The sequence below is a fragment of the Bombina bombina genome, chromosome 1, assembly GCF_027579735.1.
Source record: "Bombina bombina isolate aBomBom1 chromosome 1, aBomBom1.pri, whole genome shotgun sequence".
NCBI classification, from domain to species: Eukaryota; Metazoa; Chordata; class Amphibia; order Anura; family Bombinatoridae; genus Bombina; species Bombina bombina.
In genome coordinates this window covers 273477062-273503015 of record NC_069499.1, presented here as the reverse complement: position 1 = coordinate 273503015, position 25954 = coordinate 273477062, and the positions used below count along the sequence as shown (strand labels likewise).

Genomic DNA, 25954 nt, shown 5'->3' with positions numbered 1-25954 from the left:
GAGACTCTGCGTGCCTAAGCAATAGCCAATAGAAAAACAACCTTCTAAGACAGCAACTTAATGTCAACTGAATGCATCGGCTCAAATGGAGCCCTTTGCAAAACCTTAAGAACCAAATTTAAACTCCAAGTAGGAGCGGAATGTCTAAACACAGGCCTGATTCTAGACAGAGCCTAAACAAAAGACTGAATATCAGGAAGCTCAGCGAGCTTCTTGTGTAATAACACAGAGAGACGAAATCTGTTCCTTTAAGGAACTAGCAGCAAGTCTCTTCTCCAAACCCTCTTGGAGAAAGGAAAGAATCCCGGATACACTGACCTTATGCCAAGGGAATCCCCGTTCTTCACACCAGAATAATTAGGTCCTCCACACCTTATGGTAGATGCGCCGAGTGACCGGCTTTTCTAGCTTGAATAAAAGTATCAATCACTCACTCAGAAAACCCGCTCTTGGCTAGGACTAAGCGTTCAATCTCCACGCAGTCAGCCTCAGGAAATCTAGATTGTGATGAACAAAGGGACCCTGTACCAGCAGACAGGGTACCCTCCATGGAAGAGATGATGACATCCCCACCAGGTCCGCAAACCACATCTTTCGCGGCCACGACGGAGCAATTAAAATAGTCGAAGCTTGCTCCTGCTTTATGTGGGCCACTACACGAGGTAAAAGTGGCAACGGGGGGAAAATGTAAACTAGGTTGAACCCCCAGGGCACTGCTAAGGCATCTATCAGTTCTGCCTGGGGATCCCTGGACCACGACCCGTATCTGGGTAGCTTGGTATTGAGTCTGGCTTCCCTCATCTGTTGCAAATCTCCGCAAACACCTCTGGATGGAGACACCATTCCCCCGGATGAAACGATTGTCTGCTGAGAAAGTCTGCTTTCCAGTTGTCCACACCCGGAATGTTTATCGCTGACAGAGCAGTTGTGGACCTCTGCCCAATCCAGAATCCAAGATACTTCCCTCATGGCTAGGGAGCTTCTCGTTCCCCCCTGATGGTTGATGTAAGCCACCAAGGTAATGTTGTCCGATTGGAATCTGATAAACTGGGATGAACCCAGAAGAGGCCAAGCCTTCAGAGAGTTGAAGATCGCTCAAAGTTCCAGAATGTTGATCGGGAGAAGAGATTCCTCTCGAGTCCACCGGCCCTGTGCCTTCCTGGCACCCCAAACGGCTCCCCATCCTGATAGACTTGCGTCCGTAGTCACAATCTCCAAGGATGGTCTCAAGAAGGATGTCCCCCTGGGACAGGCGATCTCAACAGAGCCACCAAGAGAGTGATTATCTCAATCGGCTGTCTAGAGAAATCAGTTGGGCTAGATCTGAGTGATCGCCGTTTCATTGCCTCAGCATGCATAGCTGTAGAGGTCTGAGATGGAATCTGGCAAATGGTATGATATCTATGCTTGACACCATGAGCCCAATCACCTCCATATACAGGGTCACAGATTGCCTTAAGGAGGTCTGGAGGACAAGACAACTGGAAGTAATTTTGCAACGTCTCTGGTCTGTAAGAAATATCTTCATGGATACGGAATCTATCATGCCCAGGAATTCCACTCTGGTACTGGGAACCAGATAACTCTTTCCTAAGTATATCTTCCATCCATGAGATTGAAGAAGAAGAAGTGCTCTCGAATGGTCTTCTGCCTGCCGGCAGGGCGGAGCTTAGTCCAGAATGTCGTCCAAATAAGGCACTACTGCAATATCTCTGGATCTCGCCACCGCAAACAGAGTCCCCAGAACCTTCGTAAAGATTCTTGGAGCAACAGCCAGACCAAAAGGAAGAGCTACAAACTGGAAGTGCTAATCCAGAAAGGCGAATCTTAAGAACTTAAAGTGATCCCTGTGAATTGGCACATGAAGGTAAGCATCATTCAAGTCTATTGTGGTCATGAACTGTCCCTCTTGAAGGGCAGAATAGACCTTATCGTCTCCATCTTGAACGATGGCACCAACAGAAACTTGTTTAAACACTTTAGGTCTAGAATCAGGGGAAACGTACCCTCCTTCTTTGGGACCACAAAAAGGTTTGAGTAGTATCCCTGACCTCTCTCTGCTAAAGGTACTGGTACAAGGATCCCTAGGGAGGAGAGATCCCTCATACACCCTAAAAAGGCGTCTTGTTTTTCTGGTCTTGACGACAGGTTTGATAAGAAGAATCTGCCCCTGGGTGGATGAGATTTGAATCCTATACTGTAACCCTGGGCAATGACCTCCAGAACCCAATGGTCTTGCACGTCTCCCCGCCAAGCCTCCACAAAGAAAGATAGTCTGCCCCAACACAATCCAGTAACGGATCTGGGGCCGCCCCTTCATGCCGATTTTGCGGCAGGCTTCTCGTTCTGCTTAGATTTGTTCCAAGATTGAGATGGTTTCCAAGTTCCCTTGGGCTGATCGGATTTCGCGGAGGGCTGCTGGCATTGGGACTTATCTGAACAGGGGACGAAAATTATGACCCTGTCCTTTAGCTTTATTCTTCTTATCCTGCAGCAAAAAGGCATCCTTGCCCCCATTGACAGTGGATATGATAAAGTCGAAACCTGGACCAAAAAGGACCTTCCCCTTAAATGGAAGGGAAAGTAATCTAGATTTGGAAGTCATGTCAGCCGACCAAGACTTCAACCATAGAGCCCTGCAGGCTAGAACAGAAAAGCCTGATGTCTTGGCATTTATGGGTATAATCTGCATATTTGCATCACAAATAAACGAATTAGCTACCCTCAAGGCCTTAATTCTTTCCTGGATTTCATCAAGGGGAGTTTCCACCTCGATCATCTCCGACAGAGTCACACCAATAGGTAGCAGCTCCAGCCACCGCAGCAACCGCCGCTGCAGGCTGAAATAAAAATCCTGTGTGCTGAAACATTTTTCTTAACAGAGTTTCTAGCTTTTTATCCATGGGCTCCTTAAACGACAAACTATCCTCAAGCGGGATAGTGGTGCGTTTAGCAAGCGTGGAGATAGCTCCATCCACCTTAGGGATAGATCCCCACAACTCTAATTGGAAATCAGGAACAGGGAACAATTTCTTAAAGAAAGAAGGGGAAAAAGAAAATCCAAGTCTTTCCCATTCATTCTTAATAATATTTTCCATTTTTACAGGAAAAGGCACCACCCTTTCCTCATTAACAAGTAGTGCAATGGGGAGCTGCATGTGTAATAGGTGATGATTGCAGGGAACGCACCTCGCGGGACAGAGAACCCTCAGAGGTGGACAGTCCAGTAGTACTAAACATCTTGTTCTTTTGGATATAAATACTTTATCGTAGCCTCCTCACAATAAAAACAGGTATTAGATTTGATTAAAGAGGGAGTACCCTCTAACGCATCAGAGTCCTCCATGGCTTGCGCTTTTACAATGGACTACAGAAAAATATTAAATGGCACCTTTATACCCCAATGGCTGGGGCACTCACCACCTCCTATGACCCAGGCCCACAAAGAAAACCGCTTTGTCTCCTGTAAACCGCTCGGTCAGAAAAGAGGAAGTTAATGAGGCCATCCCCGGTCACATGGATTGCCATGTAGGACCACCCCTGCAGCAGGAAGAAAACGCACCAAATTGACAGGCTGCGCAGTTATTCAAAACCTGAATGTTCTCACATCTGCCAGAGCCTCTTCTCACACATGTCGCAGCATAAAACATAATAAAACAAATCATGTATAAATCCCCCCCTGTTCAATAATACCCTTCCGGAGATTTTAACCCGGATTCCATTACAGATAAAGGAGTCACACTGTAACCCTGTCTTCTTACGTTATCATATGAAATAAAAGGAAACAATCTTACCGGAATCATCGCCGTGGAACAGAAACAGCCTCTCAAGTTTGACAGTCCTGTCGCATCGCACCTGGCATGGACTTGAGCGACAGAAGCAGGCAGTGAAACTCGTTTACACCGATTGCTTAGGAGCTGTTAATACGAATCTGGATGGTTTTGCAGAAAGACTCTCCCTGCATCTCCATACCCTAACCTTCGTCAATGCTCTCACTGAGAGGCTGACAAGACTACTTAAAACTCCAGTCCCATAAACGAAGAGAACTACCCATTATAAGAGTCTACTCCGAATCTTCCGACACTTCTCTGCCATCCTCCTGTGACAAAAGCAAAAAATGACAGGGGGATTAGGAGAGTGGGGGAGGTATTTAAGCCTTCGGCTGGGGTGTCTTTGCCTCCTCCTGGTGGCCAGGTTCTGTATTCCCCACAAGGAATAAAGCCGTGGACTCTCCTCATATTAAGATGGAAATAAGCACAACACTACTCCTGGATATGATAGCACTGTACTTATTATTGCTTGATAGCATAGTGCAATTTCATACTGCCAGTTAGAAGCATGCCATAACAGTGTTCAGTGCCAAATAAGACAGAGTATACCCACATCTACTTCATTCAATTTAATAATAAAATCTATACACCTGATCTCTGTCACCGGCAAAGCAGCAACTCTTCATAGTGCAGGAATTGAAGTAGCCCTGGTTGTCGAACTGGAAGATGGGCAAACGTGAGTGAATGTCATACAAGACAGGTGGGAGGCGTCGTCGAAGAGCTAGAAGCCGAGTACCATTACTGTTGAATCTCACACTCATAGCACTCTGTAAAGACAGGTTTCCCCCGTATCGTAATAGAGAGCTGAAATGCAAAGAGTCTGGATCACATTTTAGAATATGAATTATATTATATTTTTTTATATTATAATATATATATATATATATATATATACATACATACACACACACACACACATACACACACACACACACACACATACACACAAAAGACACAAGCTACCTTATTCAAAGAACGTTTAGAACACATAAGAGAAATAATATTTTAACATTCATGTGCATACAGTAAGATATAGCAAGATTAGTGTCTGTGTACTAAAGCAATAATTCTGGCCACTATTTCTGCCACAATATGTCAAACTGCATATGTATCTCCCACTGCTGCTAGACAGGAGCCCACATAAATACTTCAGGAAATAAACATATTAATAAATTAAATACATTTACACAGTCTAATAGTAAAAAACAAAAACCACAGAAAAAGAAAAAAACATATAAGGCCAGATTACAAGAGGAGCTCTAATTAACGCTCTCGCATTCCCCCATAGAAGTGAATGAAGAAAAGTTTGTGTGTGTGTGTGGGGGGGGAACCTAACACCCCACTCTTGCGCAAACCTGATCACATTCTCATGTGCCCTAAACCGACATGAAATATGAATATTTCACATATTCACACACACACACACACACACATATATATATATATATATTCTGTAAATAAATATACACACACATACATATGCCCAACATACATACGTATGCAAGTTTAGAAATGTATATGTATCTATATGTTAAAGGGACATTAAACACTTTGAGATGGTGATATAAAATGATAAATTGTATATAATAAAACAGCTCTGCAATATACTTTCATTATTTATTTTGTCCTCTTTGCCTGTAATTCCATTCTGAAATTGTGAGCTTTTCAGTTCCTGTTAGAAATGGAAGTGCAGAACACTGTTAAATCCAGCACAACCATTGGCTGCACATTCTAATGACCTATTTATAACGGTCCCTAATTGGCCACAGCAAAGAAGGTAACACAAGTTACAACATGGCAGCTCCCAGTGTTTTACAGACACTAAAACTTTACACTTATTTTGTCACTTTTTAAACAACTAATGCAGCTTTAAAAATACATCTACATGTTAGTCATGGACTAATCTTTTCTATGAATGCATCATTCTATCTACCAACACCTTTGAGCCGTTATACTTTTTTTTACAATGTTTTTTTTTAAATAATATTTTATTAGATAGCATTATTATGAGTGTAACTATACTTTGTAATGTATTTTTTATGTGTTTTGTGACACTTTTTAGTTTCTCACAACCTTTAACCAGAGTTCTGAAGTCACATTAATCATTCTAGCGGTAAGCCGGATGCGCACAAACACCCGTAATAAACCCCTTATTGTTTGCACGCAAACTTTTGCGCTGTACTTGTAATCTGGCCCATAATGTATTATAGTGAAGTGGAGTTATGCTACAGCTGTAAAGAAAGACAGAAATTTAAAAAATGCAGTGCCAGTATCAAATAACCACTAACCCTTCTTGTCACAACCTGTCTGATATGCTTACGTTGGAAGTTTGTAAAACATATACATATGTTCATATGCCATCTATTGGTACAGAAGCAGCATGACATCTAGATTTGACAAGACAGATTTAAAAGGGAGTTAAAGGGATATTATATATTATAATTAATATAAAGTTAAAATAGACAAACATTCATGATTCAGATAGCACATGCTATTACAAAAACATATCCGATTTACTTCTATTAAATTTATATTGTCGTTTTGGTATCCTTTGTTAAAGAGATCAGGGTTTAGGAGTCTGGATGTGTCTTGAGCACTTTACATGGCTGAAAAAACTGCAGCTATATAGTTCACAGGACACGTGAACACTTCTAAGCCTACGTAAGTATACTCGTTGGCAAAACGAAACATGACAACACTGCAAGACATTGGGAATCCTGAACATGTTTTCAGCAAAAAAACAACAAAAAAACCCAAATTATTTTAAAGTGCAATTGAGACTTCACTTGCATTGTTCTAGCCTGTTACGTGATCTTGATAACTCTCGAGATAAATTATTTCTGCACACTAATTTATGTTAAATATGGGCTTGATTATTGTAGGGGTGGGGAGAGTTTGCTACCAAAAAGAATGATCTAGTAGGAAAAAGTTTTTATACAAATCTATCATTTTATTCATATTTTGTACTGGTAGGTATATAAGCTTTCTGACGCTAGAAGAGAGAACGTAAAAAAAAGTAATTTGTATGTATAAATATACCCCTTACTGATGGTTATAGTTTACACACACTCAAGATCAGATAAAGGGACACTAAACCCAATTTTTTTTCTATCATGATTCAGATAGAGCATCCCATTTTAAGCAACTTTCTAATTTACTCCCGCTATCAATTTTTCTTCATTCTCTTGCTATCTTTATTTAAAAAGCAGGAATTTAAAGCTTAGGAGCCAGCCCATTTTAAGTTCAGCACCCTGGATAGCGCTTGCTTATTGGTGGCTACATTTAGCAAAACAGTAAGCAAGCATAACCCAGGTTCTGAACCAAAAATGGGCCGGGTTTTTATTAGGTGGTGGTGGGAGCGCTATGCAGGGTTACTTGTTTTAGTTATTTTTAATAAAGGTTATCTTTTAACAAGTATGTAATAATTTAGAGGAGGAGTGCTATAAGCTCTTTCCTTTGAGGGATTAGTTTTTGTATATTGTTAGAGGGTAGCAACGGACCTTCCATATAGTAGTTTGGTTCTTTTTTCTCTTTTCACTGTTCACAGTGTCAGTAATTTAATTTGCCCTTTTCAACTTTACTTGAATGTAAGTTTAGGAGTCAGCCCATTTTTGGTTCAGCACCTGGGTAGCTCTTGCCGATTGGTAGCTACATTTAGACACCAATCAGAAAGCGCTACCCAGGTGCTGTACCAAAAATGGGCCAACTCCTATGCTTAATCTGCTTTTTCAAATAAAAATACCAAGAGGACAAAGAAACATTGATAATAGGAGTAAATTAGAAAGTTAAAGTGACAGTCTAGTCCAAAATAAACTTTCATGATTCAGATAGGGCATGCAATTTTAAACAACTTTCCAATTTACTTTTATCACCAAACTACTTTGTTCTCTTGGTATTCTTAGTTGAAAGCTAAACCTAGGAGGTTCATATGCCAATTTCTTAGACCTTCAAGGCCGCCTCTAAGCTGAATGCATTTTGACAGTTTTTCACCACTAGAGGGTGTTAGTTCATGTGAATCATATAGATAACACTGTGCTCACTCACGTGAAGTTACCTAGGAATAAGAACTGATTGGCTAAAATGCCAGTCTGTCAAAAGAACTGAAAAAAGGGGACAGTCTGCAGAGGCTTAGATAAGCACAGAGGTAAAAAATGTATTAATATAACTGTCTTGGTTATGCAAAACTAGGGAATGGGTAATAAACGGATTATCTATCTCTTAAAACAATAAAAATTCTAGGGCAGACTGTCCCTTTAAAATTGCATGCTCTATCTGAATTATCAAAGTTTAATTTTGACTAGACTATTCCTTTAAGATTCTAAACTAAAATGGATTGACAGTAGTGACAAATATCAGAATATATATCCTGACAATTTATCAGTCTCTCATGAAAAAACATAGAAGTATCGACACAAACAAGTCTTAAGTGTTAAAGGGAAATTTAGTGTAAAAAATAAATTCTGTTTTGTAGGCCATGTCATCCTTAAACAAATTCAGCTCTTGTGTAATGTCTTAAAAAGGATTAAACAGTCAAAATTATATTACTTAAAGGGGCAGTCTAGTCAAAATTAAAATTGCTATCCGAGTCATTTCAATTTTAAACAACGTTCCAATGTACTTTTATCATTACATTTTGTTCTCTTGGTATTCTTAGTTGAAAGTTAAACCTAGGTAAGCTCATATGCTCATTTCTAAGCCCTTGAAGGCCGCCTCTTATCTCAATGCATTTTGACAGTGTTTTACAGCTAGACAGCGCTAGTTGATGTGGTCCATATAAATAACATTGTGCTCCCTCTCGTGGAGTTACCTAGGACTCAGCACTGATTGGTTAAAATGCAAGTCTTTCAAAAGAACTTAAAGGGACATTATACACTAATTTTTTCTTTGCATGTTTTGTAGATGATCAATTTATATAGCCCATAAAGTTTTTTGTTTTTTTTAAATGTTTAGTTTTTCTTTTTTTTTTTTTGAACAACATTGCTCTGATTTTCAGACTCCTAACCAAGCCCCAAAGTTTTATGAGAATACCGTCAGCTACCTACTCCAGCTTGCTTCTGTTTGTGTAAAGGGTCTTTTCATATGCAAAAGAAGGGGGGGGGGAGTGTCTTATTTCCCACTTGCAGTGGGCTTTCCAACTACCTTTTCAAAAGGGCTAAACTGAGAGCTTCTAAGTAAGTTTTTAAACAGTTTTATACTGGAGTTTTATATCAGTATCTGAGCCTCTTATTCTTTATAGTAGTGTCTATTACATGCAGTTATATGAAAATTAGTGTATACTGTCCCTTTAAAGGGACACTGAACCCAATTTTTTTCTTTCGTGATTCAGATAGAGCATGCAGTTTTAAGCAACTTTCTAATTTACTCCTATTATCAAATTTTCTTCATTCTCTTGGTATCTTTATTTGAAATGCAAGAATGTAAGTTTAGATGCCGGCCCATCCTTATTGCAGGATAACCTGCACACCATTCTCCCTCTGAAGTTACCTCACTCCTCAGACATATGTGAGAACAGCAGTGGATCTTAGTTACAACCTGCTAAGATCATAGAAAAACGCATGCAGATTCTTCTTCTAAATGCTGCCTGAGATAAAATAGTACAACTCCGGTACCATTTAAAAACAATAAACTTTTGATTGAAGAAAAAACTAACTATATTACACCACTTTCCTCTTACTACCTCCAGCTATGTTGAGAGCTTGCAAGAGAATGACTGGATATGGCAGTTAGGGGAGGAGCTATATAGCAGCTCTGCTGTGGGTGATCCTCTTGCAACTTCCTGTTGGGAAGGAGAATATCCCACAAGTAATGGATGATCCGTGGACTGGATACACCTTACAAGAGAAAAAGACTCAACCCCAGGTAAGAATTTTTTTTTTCTTTAAAAGATGTTTATATTACCCAAATATGAAACTGACAGTCTGCAGAAGGAAATACATTAACCTGACTCATGGCAAATATAAGTACAATACATATATTTAGAACTTTATATAAATGCATAAAGTGCCAAACCATAGCTGAGGTGTCTTAAGTAATAAAAAACATACTTACCAAGACACCCATCCACATATAGCAGATAGCCAAACCAGTACAGAAACAGTTATCAGTAGAGGTAATGGTAAATTGAGAGTATATCGTCGATCTGAAAAGGGAGGTAGGAGATGAATCTCTACGACCGATAACAGAGAACGCATGAAATAGACCCCCGCTAGGGAAATCATCGTATTCAATAAGTGATACTTCCTTCATGTCCCTCTGACATTCGCTGTACTCTGAGAGGAATCGGGCTTCAACAATGCTGAGAAGCGCATATCAACGTAGAAATCTTAGCACAAACTTACTTCACCACCTCCATAGGAGGCAAAGTTTGTAAAACTGAATTGTGGGTGTGGTGAGGGGTGTATTTATAGGCATTTTGAGGTTTGGGAAACTTTGCCCCTCCTGGTAGGATTGTATATCCCATACGTCACTAGCTCATGGACTCTTGCCAATTACATGAAAGAAATAGGCCCCGCCCACCACACTCGATGTGGCTGGGGCCTACCCAAATCCAAAAAAACCTTGCCTGAAGCCATGTGGGTTATAATAACCCCAATATAAGCCAAATGAACCCTCTGCAAAAGTCCCAATAAAGAACACCCAAATGTTTGTCCTTCCAGTATCACATACAAACTGAGTGCCCAAAATAAATACACAAAACAAGCCCTTTATGCAAGCTAGTAAAACCTCTTAACCCTAGGATTACTGCTTCCCCTTCCCCTAAAGGGGATACTGTCAGCCTTTCTGAGTTAACACAGTCTCTGCAGAAAAATGACTGAACATACCTCATTGCTGTATAGCAAAAACTGTTCCTCACACTGAAGTTTTCCTGTACTCCTCAGCTCATGTGGGAACAGCAGTGGACCCTAGTTACAAATGCTAAGATCATCATCCTCCAGGCAGAAATCTTCATCTATGTCCTGCCTGAGAGCAAATAGTACAACACCGGTACCATTTAAAATAAACTCTTGATTGAAGGTAAAATAAAAACTACAGTTTAACACCTCTTCTCTTTACCCTTCCTGCTTAGAGCCAGCAAAGAGAATGACTGGGGGGTGGACTTAAGAGGGGAGCTATATAGACAGCTCTGCTGTGGTGCTCTCTTTGCTACTTCCTGTCAGGAAGGACAATATCCCACACGTTAGGATGAATCCGTGGACTTGGTACATCTTGCAAAAGAAACCTTTTTTATTTATCAAAGGTCTACAATTAACAATTTAAACTCAAACATTAAATTGGGACGTCTCCCATATATATGTATAAAAAAGTCCTATATATTATATGAGTGCAATTTCAATGCAATAAAAATAGAGTACAGAGTAAAATATAATAATCTTTAGGGTATATAGCAGACAAATCAATCAATTAATTAATCAGTAGCGTGCGTACATAGAACGCCTTAAATAGGCAAACACAGAGTTACAAATTACATGGTGATAAATGTACATAAATCACCTTGGTAAATATTATATACCATCAGCCAATATTCATTTTGAATGTATATTTGTAACTTTAAAACAGCATACCACCTATAAAAAATAAAATAACACTTGCTCTATAGCCACGCATATATAAACTGTATCCTCTTCAACTTAGATATGTCTTTAAGGTGTACTAGTGGAAGTTTGTTTGCAGGATAAAATAACGTCTCTTTAGAGCAGTGCTTTCCAAACTGTGTGTCGGCAGCAGTGTGTAGGTGTGTCCCTGCTTCAGCACAAATTTTTTTTAATTTTTTTTTTTTTTTTGTTTTCTGACTTTCCGCCTGCCTGCTACGCATATCACATGGTTGACTCGTGATTGATACCTAGGGGGACACAGATCATCTTAACCTATTGGCGCAGCTCAGTGGGAACTGAAACTTTTCACATTGGCGGCACATTGGCTCCTGACTGTACATGTAGTCTCCTTAATTTGCTTGTGACTGCATGTGTAGTCAGGGAGTGGGAGAGCAGTGTGTTTACAGCGCGGGCAGTAGTCAATCGGACTCACCGAGCTCTGAGGGCGGCAGCTTAAATGCTGAGCTGAAGTCAGTGGGGGTTTTTTGCAGCTAGCTCCCAGTAGTGCATTGCTGCTCCTGCTCTTGATATATGGATAGGAAGTGGAAGCTTAAGAAATGCTTGATGATGAAATGCGAGTGTGTTCATCCCATCAACCTCATACATCCCATTAAAATATCAAGTAGCTATTGGTGTTATTAAACTTTTTTTTAATTCTTGCACATACTTACTGTTACTTGTAAATACATTTCATTATTATATAATTCATGTATGTGTCCGTATCTCTTAAAACAAGTTAGTAATTCAGTTGTACTAGCAAAAAGGAGGTTAAACTGTGTCGCAAAATGATGTAGGTCTAAAAAGTGTGTCACCAACATAAAAAGTTTGGAAAGCTCTGCTTTAGAGAGCCAGAGTCTTAGGCACTCTCTCTTATATCGAGTCTCCTGCTTCAGAATGCGGTGGCATACAGTAAAGGTGCAGACACACTAATTTACCTTGAAATCATAGGAGGAATTGTCCAACAGGTTTTGTTGTGACACTTGTTATCAACACTTTGGTTTACCTGCGTGAGCTCTGCTCTCTGCTTCTGTTTCTTACCGCAGTTATTCAAGCATGTGTTATTTTATCCTGCAAACAGACTTCCACTAGTCTAGTACATCTTAAAGACATATACTATAAGTTGAAGAGGATACAGTTTCTATATTAGTGGCTATAGATCAAGTGTTATTTTTTTTTTTTATAGGTGGTATGCTGTTTTAAAGTTATGAATATACATTCAATATTAATATTGGCTGATGGTATATAATATTTACCAAGGTGATTTATGTACATTTATCACCACGTAATTTGTAACTCTGTGTTTGCCTATTTAGGCATTCTATGTACGCATGCTACTGATTAATTAATTGATTTGTCTCCTATATACCCTAAAGTTTATTATATTTTACTCCTTACTCTATTTTTATTGCATTGAAATTGCACTCATATTACATATAGGAGCTCTCTATATATATGGGAGACATCACAATTTAATGTTTGAGTTTAAATTGTTAATTGTAGACCTTTGATAAATAAAAAAGGTTTTTAAATAGAGATTGCAAATTTATTGTTGGGGTTGATGTTGTAAAATTGTATATATATATATATATATATATATATATATATATATATATATATATATATATATATATATATATATACTATATCTGTCTACAACATTTCTGTGATATCTTGCTCATAGATTTCAGATCCAGGACTAGTCTTCTGAGCAGAGGAGTTAACCTGTTGTTCCTTATTCTGATGAAAGGAATGAAAATGATTAGAAACTTTAGGATTTCCCTTTAGACTTCTTGTGCAAGAAGAAAAGCCCCTTTACCTCCAGTAATAATAGATATTATAGAATCTAAATCAGAACCAAACAATTTATTTCCCTGGATTTTGATACCATGTCAGCAGACCAGGACTTAAGCTATAAGGTTATACTAGCAAGGACTGCCAAAGACGTGCTTTTAATCTTCACAATATCAAACAGCATCTAAAAATAAAAGAATAAGCACTTTTGAGTAATCCCAAATTTTTTTCCACAAGTCATCAGAACACTAGATAACCAGTAAATTGAAGCAGCAGCTATATCAGCAATAAAGAGCTAGCTTAAGCAAATACCCTGCTTGTAAAAAGGCCTTTCTATGATAAGACTTATTTTCTATCTAAAGGGTCTTTAAAAGAAGTATTGTCTTACAAAGGGAAAGTAGTATGCTTAGCCAGAGTGGAAATAGCCCCATCAACTTTAGAACAGTTTCCCACAATGTATCATTAGTTGCAGGTAAAGGATATAACTTTTTAAATCTTGCAGGATTAAATGAATTACCTGGCTTAGCCCATTCCCTAGAAACCATGTCAGAGACAGCATCAGGGATAGGAAAAACCTCAGGAAGCATAACAACTATATTAAAATAGAATTTAAGTGATTACAAGGCTTATCCTCAGAAACTTAGAATCTTTATGTTTAAATCTTTTTATTGACAAATTTGTATTTAAGTACAAACTTAGCATGAGAGATAACATACAGAATATGTGACATTTACTGTTTCTTATGAGACTTTGACGATTTCAAGTCATCTCTTAATAAGGGGTGAGTAATGTCCAATTTTGAAAAGCTACTTCCCAAAGAGATCTAGTATAACGCTCTGGTCCGACAAGAGTCCTCAAGTAAGTTTCGGAGCAAAGTGGAGATTTTAAGAAACTTAGAATCTTTAACCCCTAAAGTAAGTGAAAACCTCTTTCAAAAGAGAACGAATATGTTAAATTTTAAACATTTAAAGAGGAAGTATCAGGTTCAACATCCGAAGACTCCTCATCACCAGAGTAAACTTCACCTTCTGAAGACATAACAGTATCCCTAACTTCAGGAGACATAGTACTAGTAAAAGATAAAATCTGAACTGACCTTTTACGCTTACTTGAAGGCAGGAGAGCAGCCAGAACCTCAGAAACAGCCGCTTTGATGATATTTTTTTCACACTGGGTGATAAAACAGTAGCATTCTCCTGTAATGAACAAACAGGAGCAGTGATACCAATAGAAGCAGCCTTAGGTTGCCCTGAAAGCATTAACATGTTTAAAAAGGAGTCGCATAAATAAGCTAGAGGAGAGACCTCAGCTACTTTACAATAAACATTCTTAGGGCCAGATTACGAGTGGAGCGTGAGAGCGATAAGGGGTTTATGGCAGGGTTTTGTTCTTGTTGGGTTTACCGCTGGTGGTATGAGCTGAAAGTAAACGCGATCTCTTGAGCGCAATCATGTTTAACGCTAGAATAATTACAGCGACTTCAGAGCTCTGGTCAACTGTTTCACAAAACCCATCAAAAATAAACTTACACTCATAATAACACTATCTAATAAAAATGATTCACACAAAAGTTATAAGGACTCAAAGATATGAGATCTCAGATGAAGAAAAAAAAAGAAGGTAGGCAAAGGGCTTTAACACTGGGGTACATACATATACATCTCTAAAGATGTATATATATATATATATATATATATATATATATATATGTGTGTGTGTGTGTGTGTGTGTGTATTAGGGCTGGGCAATATGGGCAAAAAAAAAAAAAAAAAAAAGGATTGCAATTTAATCACAATTTTCTTATAAATGACAATATAATGTGTGTGTGTGTGTGTGTATGTATATATATATATATATATATATATATATATATATTCACACATACATATACACATACACACAGTATATATATATATATATATATATATATATATATATATATATATATATATATATATTCGTATGCAAAAGTTTAGGCACCCCTGACAATTTCCATGATTTTCATTTATAAATAATTGGGTGTTTGGATCAGCAATTTCATTTTGCTCTTTCAAATAACTGAAGGACACAGTAATATTTCAGCAGTGAAATGAGGTTTATTGGATTAACAGAAAATGTGCAATATGCATCAAAACAAAATTAGACAGGTGCATAAATTTGAGCACCCTTGTCATTTTGTTGATTTGAATACCTGTAACTACCTAGCACTGAGTAATTGAAACACACAATTGGTTTGGTGAGCCCATTAAGCATTGAACTTCATAGACCGGTGCATCCAATCTTGAGAAAAGGTATTTAAGGTGGCCAATTGCAAGTTTCAGTCTCTTCTGAAGAGTGGCAACATGGGGGCCTCAAAATAACTCTCAAATGACCTGAAAACAAAGATTGTTCAACATTATGGTTTAGGTGAAGATATCGCAGAGATTTAAGCTGTCAGTGTCCACTGTGAGGAACATAGTGAGGAAATGAAAGACCACAAGCACAGTTCTTGTTAAGGACAGAAGTGGCAGGCCAAGTTAAATATCGTAGATGCAAAGGATGGTGAGAACAGTCAAAAACAGCCCACAGACCATCTCCAAAGACCTACAACATCACCTTGCTGCAGATGGTGTCACTGTGCATCGTTTAACAATTCAGCGCACTTTGCACAAGGAGAAGCTGTATGGGAGAGTGATGCGGAAAAAGCCTTTTCTGCACACACGCCACAAACCCACATTTGGACAACCCAGCTTCATTTGGAAGAAGGTGCAGTGGGACTGGTGAAACAAAGATTGAGTTATTTGGTCATAACAAGGGGCGTTATGCATGGCAGCAAAAGAACACCGCGTTCTAAGACAAACACTTGCTGCCCACAGTAAAATTTGGTGGATGTTCCATCATGCTGTCGGGCTAGTGCCGGTACTGGGAATCTTGTTAAAGTTGAGGGTCTCATGGCTTCCACTCAATATCAGCAGATACTTGAGAATAATGTTAAGGAATCAGTCACAAAGTTGAAGTTATGCCGTGGCGGGATATTTCAGCAAGACGACCCAAAAAACTGCTCAAAATCTACTCAGAGCAACAAGTACAATTTTCTGGAATGGCCATCCCAGTACCCAAACCTGAATATTATTGAAAATCTGTGGGGTGATTTGAAGCGGGCTGTCCATCCTCGGCAACCATCAAACCTAACTGAACTGGAGATGTTTTGCAAGGAGAAATGGTCCAAAATACCTTCATCCAGAATCTCATTACAGGCTACAGGAAGCGTCTAGAGCAGGGGTGGGAAGACTTTTCTAAGGCAAGGGTTACCTCAAATTTTATTCCAAGTGACGTGGTCAGCTAACTAAAAAAAAAAACACCATGATTTATCATCATTGGTCAGCTCATATGTCATTCATTTTGCGATCCATTCCCCGCACTTGTAGCAGCCATCAGTCCCTCCCTTTCCTTTCATGCTTCCCTTTACTCCACATTACATTAATACTCAGTTTATACTTATCTATGAATTACAGATGTCTTATTAAAAGATGGACATGAGCAGGTACACACACATTTTGCGTTAACCCTGTCATTCTCACCTACAATAGCAGCAGTAAACAAGCTATACCTGGAGTGGGAGTGGACACTGACTTGGAATTCTATCTGAGGAGTGTGTGGTCTGACAGTGCTGTATAGCAGACGGACATAAGCAGATCCAACTTTACATAGGATCTGCTTATGTCCGTCTGCTATACAGCACTATCAGATTCAAGCACTGTCCGACCACACACTCCTCAGATAGAATTCCAAGTCAGTGTCCACGCCCACTCCCGCCGTAACTCTGCCTCCTAGAGCTCTGTTTTCCAATGCCCAAGGGCTTACTAAGATAGTTCATGTTATTTTGATCCCTATGACTGTGGAAGTTTCCTACCTTCTGCATAACTTCTAATTGCTGACTCCAAGGTGACTGTGCCCGTCAGCATCCGGCAATACCCTCCTTACTCCTCAAACATATTTACTTCTTTAATGGCCGTAGAGCTCCCCTGGGCTCAAGCAGGTAGCCAATCAGCGCAAAAATCTACCAGTCCGAGACAAGCCAATAATGTAAGGGGGGTTTTGCTCTCAGCCAATCAGAAAATTCTTGTCTCTAGCAAAGATGGTTGTATAGTAGAAGGTCGGTGCTGAGGATCACATGAGCTATTGAAACTCGTATGTAAGTTATAGATATGTAATGCTACACCCCTGAGCAGTGACGTGCGGTGACGTCAGAGGCTGGTGAGGCAGTGGCTAGGATACACCTTCATTCTTTAGATTTTCTTTGTCGAAGAAATAGCAATGCACATGGGTGAGCCAATCACATGAGGTATCTATGTGCAGCCACCAATCAGCAGCTACTGAGCATATTTAGATATGATTTTCAACAAAGGATATCAAAAGAATGAAGAAAATTAGATATTAGATGTAAATTGGAAAGTTATTTAAAATTGCATATGGGTTTCATATGGGTTTCATGTCCCTTTAAATGCATATAGTTCATATATGGTGACAGTGTTCAAAAAGCACTTCAGGTATTAGTTTGTAGTACTTTACCGTATTCAGATGGTAGGTCTCGGTCAAGTCTTGGACCGTTAGTGCGGCTAACAGCCGCTCTCCCAAGCTATTCTCTGCAAACCTGCTCACGTGTCGGACGGCGTCTGACGTCACACCTTACTCCTCGAATTCAAAGAGGTGTTACTGCGCGTGATCAAACAGCTGTTTGGAGACTTCTACTTGGTAACTTTGTTATCCAAAGAGGTATATGTTCAGCCCTTAGAAGTATCTTATGGGCTCACAGCATAAGATAGGATATACAGATTCTTCCTCACTTCCAATGAAGTAGTTCGATGATTAACCCGGGTTAAAGATGCTGTATCGAGAATGCTTCAGATAAAAGCTGCAATGTCACTTAAACAAGCGATGCGTTTCGCCCTCCCTTGGGCTTTTTTAAGACTTGACCGAGACCTACCATCTGAATACGGTAAAGTACTACAAACTAATACCTGAAGTGCTTTTTGAACACTGTCACCATATATGAACTATATGTCTTATATGAACTCTGGTTATTATACTACATAAATCACCTAAGAGTCTTACCTACGAGTGTTCCTCCTTGTCTTCATACTAATTGCCGCCCTGTGTAAGATACACACGCTGCACAAACTGGACACTGTGCCCTATTACCAGACCCATGATCTAGCAAGGAATGTGCAAGATTGCTTGGTTTATAATCCTTTGATGCTATATAAACGTCTACCTATTTTTGTTTTTTATCAGATGCTATTTGTTTTTAACTTTAAACTTTGTTTTTACTTATTGGCTATAGTCCATCTGTTTGCCTTTATAGTATAGGGAGACGTCCCTTTTTATCTGTATTTATACTGTATTCTATTAAACATATATGTATATTTTTATATTGGTGTTGTGATACTTTTAGCCTTTATAGGCGCACTTGTCTATCCTTAAGCTTAGCTTAAACATTTGTGTGAACAGAAACTCTTGCCAGATAACACAATGCTTGCTCTGATTATGAGATCTAGAAATCCATGCCCATTAAAATATGTTTAAAACATACTTTTTACTTTAATGCTGCAAATTAAGCTTATAGATTCTTTCATTATTCAGTAAATATAAAAATGTCTTGATCCAGTGGCGGCTGGTGAAATTTAAAGATGGTGGGGCGCTTGACCCCACCCCTTTAAATAAAGTCACACCATCAGATGGCACTACCAATTCAAAAAAAGGACAGAAACACGGAAAAGCACTCGGGGGGAGAGGGAGAGAGAGACGGGAGGAGAAAGACACAGAGGGTTAGAGAGAAAGAGAGAGAGACACACAATCACACAAAGAGGGTTAGAGAGAGAGAAAGAGAGAGACACAATCACACACAGAGGGTTAGAGAGAGAAAGAGAGACACAATCACACACAGAGGGATAGAGAGAGAGAAAGAGAGAGAGACACAATCACACACAGAGGGTTAGAGAGAGAGAGAGAGAAAGAGAGACACAATCACACACAGAGGGTTACAGAGAGAGAGAGAGAGAGAAAGAAAGAGAGAGAAAGAATCACACACAGAAGGTTAGAGAGAGAGAGACACAATCACACATAGAGGGTTAGAGAGAGAAAGAGAGAGAGACACAATCACACACAGAGGGTTACAGAGAGAGAGAGAAAGAGAGAGACACAATCACACGCAGAGGGTTAGAGAGAGAGACACACACACAATCACACACAGAGGGTTAGAGAGAGAGAGACACAATCACACACAGAGGGTTAGAGAGAGAGAGAGAGAGAAAGACACAATCACACACAGAGGGATAGAGAGAGAGAGAGAGAGACACAATCACACACAGAGGGTTACAGAGAGAGAGAGAGAGAGAGAAAAAGAGACACAATCACACACAGAGGGTTAGAGAGAGAGAGAAAAAGACACAATCACACAGAGGGTTAGAGAGAGAAAGACACAATCACACACAGAGGGTTACAGAGAGAGAGAGAAAGAGAGAGACACAATCACACACAGAGGGTTAGAGAGAGAGACACACACAATCACACACAGAGGGTTAGAGAGAGAGACAATCACACACAGAGGGTTAGAGAGAAAGAGAGAGAGAGAGAGAGACAATCATACACAGATGGTTAGAGAGAGAGAGAGACATACAATCACACACAGAGGGTTAGGGAGAGAGAAAGAGAGAGAGACACAATCATACACAGAGGGTTAGAGAGAGAGAGAGAGAGAAAGAGAGAGAAACACAATCACACACAGAGGGTTAGAGAGAGAGACACAATCACACACAGAGGGTTAGAGAGAGAGACACACAATCACACACAGAGGGTTAGAGAGAGAGAGAGACACAATCACACACAGAGGGTTAGACAGAGAGAGAGAGACACAATCATACACAGAAGGTTAGAGAGAGAGAGAGAGAGAAAGAGAGAGACACAATCACACACAGAGGGTTAGAGAGAGAGACACACACACAATTATACAGAGGGTTAGAGAGAGAGAGAAACACAATCACACACAGAGGGTTAGAGAGAGAGAGACACAACCACACAGAGGGTTAGAGAGAAAGAGAGAGAGACACAATCACACACAGAGGGTTAGAGAGACACATAAGGGATGAGAGAGTCAGAGGGGGAGGAAGAGAGACAGAGGACAGCAACAAAATATATGAAAGTTGTTTTTTTCTGTTTTTGTTTTGTTTTATATGATTTAACATCCAGCCCCAACCCTAAGTTCCACTTACTAATGCCTCTCACTGGATTGGTTCAGCCCAAATAGGACTGACTCAAATAAGCAGTTAATGGGCCATGCAATGACCTTAACCACTTTCATCCAGTAGGTGGTGCAGCATGTTGTGTAATGGTGGGCAGACCTGCTTGTGCCTCTCCATTGCACAACATGTAGCTGTGAAAAAAAAAATGCTGGGGAAAAAAAATTACAATTTTTTTTTTAAAAAAGCCAATAAAAATATATATATTTTTGCCCATATGAGAGGTGAAGCACTGCCTCACCTGCCTCTAGTGACTGCACATCACTGCCCCTGAGGCACGATATGAGTCCTGCATGCTTATAGGCCACATGTTTAGCAGTCTGCATAAGTAAGAGAGATTTCTCACACATCTACGATGGCAAAATCTTTCTCTTACTATGCAGACTTTGGATATCAAAATTCACTTGCGGTCCAGTGGCAGACCGCGATCTACCTCTTGCCCACCCCTGGTCTAGAGGCTGTTATTTCTGCTAAAGGAGGCTCTACTAAATATTGATGCAATATTTCTGTTGTGGTGCCCAAATTTATGCACCTGTCCAATTTTGTTTTGATGCATATTACACATTTTCTGTTAATCCAATAAACCTCATTTCACTACTGAAATATTACTGTGTCCTTTAGTTATTTGATAGATCAAAATGAAATTGCTGATCCAAACACCCAATTATTTATAAATGAAAATCATGGAAATTGTCAGGGGTGCCTAAACTTTTGCATACAACTATATATATTCCCCCCCCCTTTTTTTTAAACATTTTATCTTGACTGATAATGAGCCCTGCTCCTGTGCAGGAATCCAATACATGCATATAACAGTAGGGGTGGTGGGCTGCTCCTTTCAGAAATGCTGTGCCTTGCTGATATCAAATACATTATAGATGCAGTTAACCCAGTAGCTAGCTAGCAAAGGGGACTGCAGTTTTAGCAGCCGTGGGGTTAACTGCATCTGCTATGTATTTGAGCCGTTTCTCAGAGAGTAGAAGATTGTGTGGGCGGTTCCATATTGATTACATACCCTAAGTTTAAGACTGCAGACGTCCCTAGGGGAAAATATAAGTAAGTGGATTTCCCTCCTCTTCACTTTCCTGCATGGGCCCTGTTTTTAGACTTCTATAGATTGATCGGCTGCTACTGAGATCATAAACAAAAAGTGAAAGTATAAACAGCCATTTTACAAATGTGTGCTAAAAGCAACCGCTAGATGGAGCTGGTTTGCAAGAAATCACATACAAATCAAGGCAGAACAGCCACATCTGAGGATTTATATTTTTAGCAAAAAATCGCAAACTCTCGCAGTTTATAAATTGCGGCAATTAATCACGGATTTAAATCGAATATGCGATTAATCATGGAGCCCTAATGTGTATTTATGTATTTACAGACATACATACACCCCTGCATTTCTGTCAGATAATGCACCACTTCGCCCAGAAAATTGTTGCAATTCCAAATGTTTAGGCATTCTCATGTTAATTTCTTTTGTTTGTATTGGTATGACACAAAAAAGGAAGTTTATGCTTACCTGATAAATTGATTTCTTCTACGATACGACGAGTCCACGGATTCATCCTTACTTGTGGGATATTATCCTCCTGCTAACAGGAAGTGGCAAAGAGCACCACAGCAGAGCTGTATATATAGCTCCTCCCTTCTCTCCACCCCCCCCAGTCATTCCAGATAGGGCGCCACTGCTATGCCCCGCGGCCTTAGAACCGCCAGAAGGGACCCTAGCACCTTTGTGAAGATTCTGGGAGCTGTGGCCAACCCGAAAGGGAGGGCCACAAACTGGTAGTGTTTGTCCAGGAAGGCGAACCTGAGAAACTGGTGATGATCTTTGTGGATAGGAATGTGAAGATACGCATCCTTTAAGTCCATGGTAGTCATATTGACTCTCCTGGATCATTGGTAAAATAGTTTGTATGGTCTCCATCTTTAACGATGGGACTCTGAGAAATTTGTTTAGGCATTTGAGATCTAAAATCGGTCTGAAGGTTCCCTCTTTTTTGGGAACCACGAACAGATTGGAGTAAAACCCTTGCCCCTGTTCTAGTTTTGGAACTGGGCAGATTACACCCTTGGAATATAGGTCTTCTACACAGCGTAAGAACGCCTCTCTTTTTGTCTGGTCTACAGACAAACGTGAAAGATGAAATCTTCCCCTTGGGAGAAGATCCTTGAACTCTAGTCGATACCCCTGGGTCACGATTTCTAATGCCCAGGGATCCTGAACGTCCCTTGCCCAAGCCTCAGCGAAGAGAGAAAGTCTGCCCCCTACTAGATCCGGTCCCGGATCGGGGGCTGCCCCTTCATGCTGTCTTGGTAGCAGCAGCGGGCTTCTTGGCCTGTTTACCTTTATTCCAGGTCTGGTTAGGTCTCCAGACTGACTTGTATTGTGCAAAATTCCCCTCCTGCTTTGTGGCGGAGGAGGAAATAGAGGGTCCACCTTTAAAGTTTCGAAAGGAACAAAAATTATTTTGTTTAGCCCTCATTTTAACCGTCTTGTCCTGAGGAAGGGTCTTGTCCGAATAGGGTCTTACCTTTAAAAGGAATAGCCAACAGCTTAGATTTTGATGACATGTCAGCAGACCAAGACTTAAGCCATAACGCTCTACGCGCTAAAATGGCAAAGCCTGCATTTTTTTGCCACTAATTTAGCCATTTGAAAAGCGGCATCAGTAATAAAAGAATTAGCTAGCTTGAGAGCCTTAATTCTATCCAAAATATCATCTAATGGGGTCTCAACCTTAAGAGACTCCTCTAGAGCCTCAAACCAAAAAGCTGCTGCAGTAGTTACTGGAACAATGCACGCTATAGGTTGTAGAAGAAAACCCTGATGAATTAACAATTTCTTTAAAAGACCCTCTAATTTTTTATCCATAGGATCTTTGAAAGCACAACTGTCCTCAATAGGTATAGTTGTACGCTTGGCCAGGGTAGAAATAGCTCCCTCCACCTTAGGGACCGTCTGCTAGGAATCCCGAATGGTGTCAGATATGGGAAACATTTTCTTAAAAGTAGGAGGGGGAGAGAACGGAATGCCTGGTCTATCCCATTCCTTAGTAACAATGTCTGAAATCCTTCTAGGGACTGAAAAAACATTAGTGTAAGTAGGGACCTCTAGATATTTATCCATTTTACACAATTTCTCTGGTGGAATTACAATAGGGTCACAATCATCCAGAGTCGCTAAAACCTCCCGGAGTAACAAGTGGAGGTGTTCAAGCTTAAACTTAAAGGCCATCACATCTGAGTCTGTTTGAGGGAACATCTTTCCTGAGTCTGAAAGCTCTCCCTCAGACAGCAATTCCCCCACCCCCAAATTAGAACACTGTGAGGGTACATTTACTCTAATACCTGACCTACTGCACTTACCCTGTAAACCTGGCAGTTTAGATAATACCTCTGCTCTGTAAGGATAGTAGACATTACTGCAGCCATATCTTGCAGGGTAAAAGAATTAGACGCACTAGAAGTACTTGGCGTCGCTTGAGTGGGAGTTAAAGGTTGTGACATTTGGGGAGAATTGGATGGCATAACCTGATTCCCTTCAGACTGAGAATCATCCTGAGACATACTTTTATCACCTAAAATATGTTCTTTGCAATGTAAGGCCCTTTCAGTACATGAGGGACACATTTTAAGTGGAGGTTCCACAATGGCTTCTAAACACATAGAGCATTGACTTTCCTCAATGTCAGACATGTTGAACAGGCTAGTAATAACCACAAAAAGTCTTGAAAACACTTTATTTAATGAAAAACACAACAATCTGAAAAAAACGGTACTGCGCCTTTAAGAGAAAAAAAAGCGTACAATTTTTCCAAAACTGCTTTAAAAAGTTATAACACTCACAATTTTTGCATATATGTGTCTTATCTAAGATTGCACCACAAGTAAGGGACAATTAACCCTCTATGAGAAAAAAAAGTTTACCCAAAACGTTATGAAAAATAAAATAGCAACCCCCTGCACCTCGCCACAGCTCTGCTGTGGCGCCTACCTGCTATCTGGGGTCCGAGAATTACACTCTCACTTCGATTAGGCTATCTTTTCAGTTTAGGTCCACCGGAGCTGGCTGCCTTCATGTGAAATACAACTGCGCATCTAAGGCGCAAAATTAGGCCCCGCCCATCTTCTACGATGTCTCTGCCTAGTAAAAAACCGCTGTAAAGCGGTATAGGAAACTAGCCATGTGGGTTTTCATATACCCAATACAATACTGTCAGCCATGTGAAACCCTCCAGTGCCATCAAACATACAAACGTTTGTTCATAAAAACGTTATTTGCCCCTGCACATAAAATCGTTTTCACTCAAACATTATGCAACCAGTGTCATACAGGTCCCAGTAACATCCCTCATTGCATGTAAGATTACTGCTTACCCCTTCCCTCATGGGAACTATGTCAGCCAGTTCTGAAATACCACAGTCTCTCCAGAAAAAAATGACTGAACATACCTCAATGCTTGTAGCATGAAAAACGTTCCCCACACTGAGGCTTCTCAAGTACTCCTCAGCCATTCTGTGGGAACTCCTCTGGATCTTAGTGACCACTGCTAAGATCATCAACCTCCAGGCAGAAATCTTCTTCCATCTGCTGCCTGAGGAAAAATAGCACTCACCGGTACCATTTAAAATAAAAAAAAGTCTTGCTTGAAGAAAATAAAAACTATCATTTTATCACCTCTTTCACTTTACCTCTTCCTATTACTAGTATAGGCAAAGAGAATGACTGGGGGGGGGGGGGAGAGAAGGGAGGAGCTATATATATACAGCTCTGCTGTGGTGCTCTTTGCCACTTCCTGTTAGCAGGAGGATAATATCCCACAAGTAAGGATGAATCCGTGGACTCGTCGTATCTAGTAGAAGAAAAGTGGAGAACAAAAAAGCCAAATCTAACACATTCCACGCAAAACTCCAAAAATGGACTGGACAAAATTATTCTCAACATTGTTAAAAATAAATGCATTCCAAGTTTGTGATGCTAATGTAATTTGTAATTAAATTCACCTGTATCAATTAACAGGTACTGACAATATAGCAACCCGTTAAAATTGTGAAAAATTGACTCAACCTTTCTGTTGTGTGCCTCTGTGTGCACACTGAGCATGGAGAAGAGAAAGAGCAGCAAAGAATTGTCTGAGAATTTGAGAACAAAAATTGTGGAAAAGCATGGACAATCTCAAGGTTACAAGTCAATCTCCAGAGATCTTAATGTTCCTGTGTCCACTCTGCGCAACATTGTCAAGAAGTTTACAGCCCATGGCACTGTAGCTAATATCCCTGGACATGGACGAAAGAGAAAAATTGATCAAAGATTGCAATGAAGGATTGTTCGAATGATGGATAAAGAACCTCAATCAACTTCCAGACAAATTCAAGTTGACCTTCAGGCACAGGGTTCAAATATGTCAGCTCGTACTATACGTCGCCATCTGAATGAAAAGGGACACTATGGTAGGAG

The 25954-nt window shown here is 39.9% G+C and overlaps 1 protein-coding gene across 1 annotated transcript in view; it reads right to left on the bottom strand.

Annotated features, from left to right (window-relative positions):
- The window catches only part of DCAF5 (DDB1 and CUL4 associated factor 5), a 218713-nt gene that overhangs the window by 111006 nt on the left and 81753 nt on the right, over window positions 1–25954 (bottom strand). Inside the window, exon 6 of the mRNA XM_053697992.1 lies at window positions 4421–4634. Coding sequence (XP_053553967.1) covers window positions 4421–4634 — 214 coding nt within the window. The remainder of the gene's footprint in view (window positions 1–4420; window positions 4635–25954) is intronic.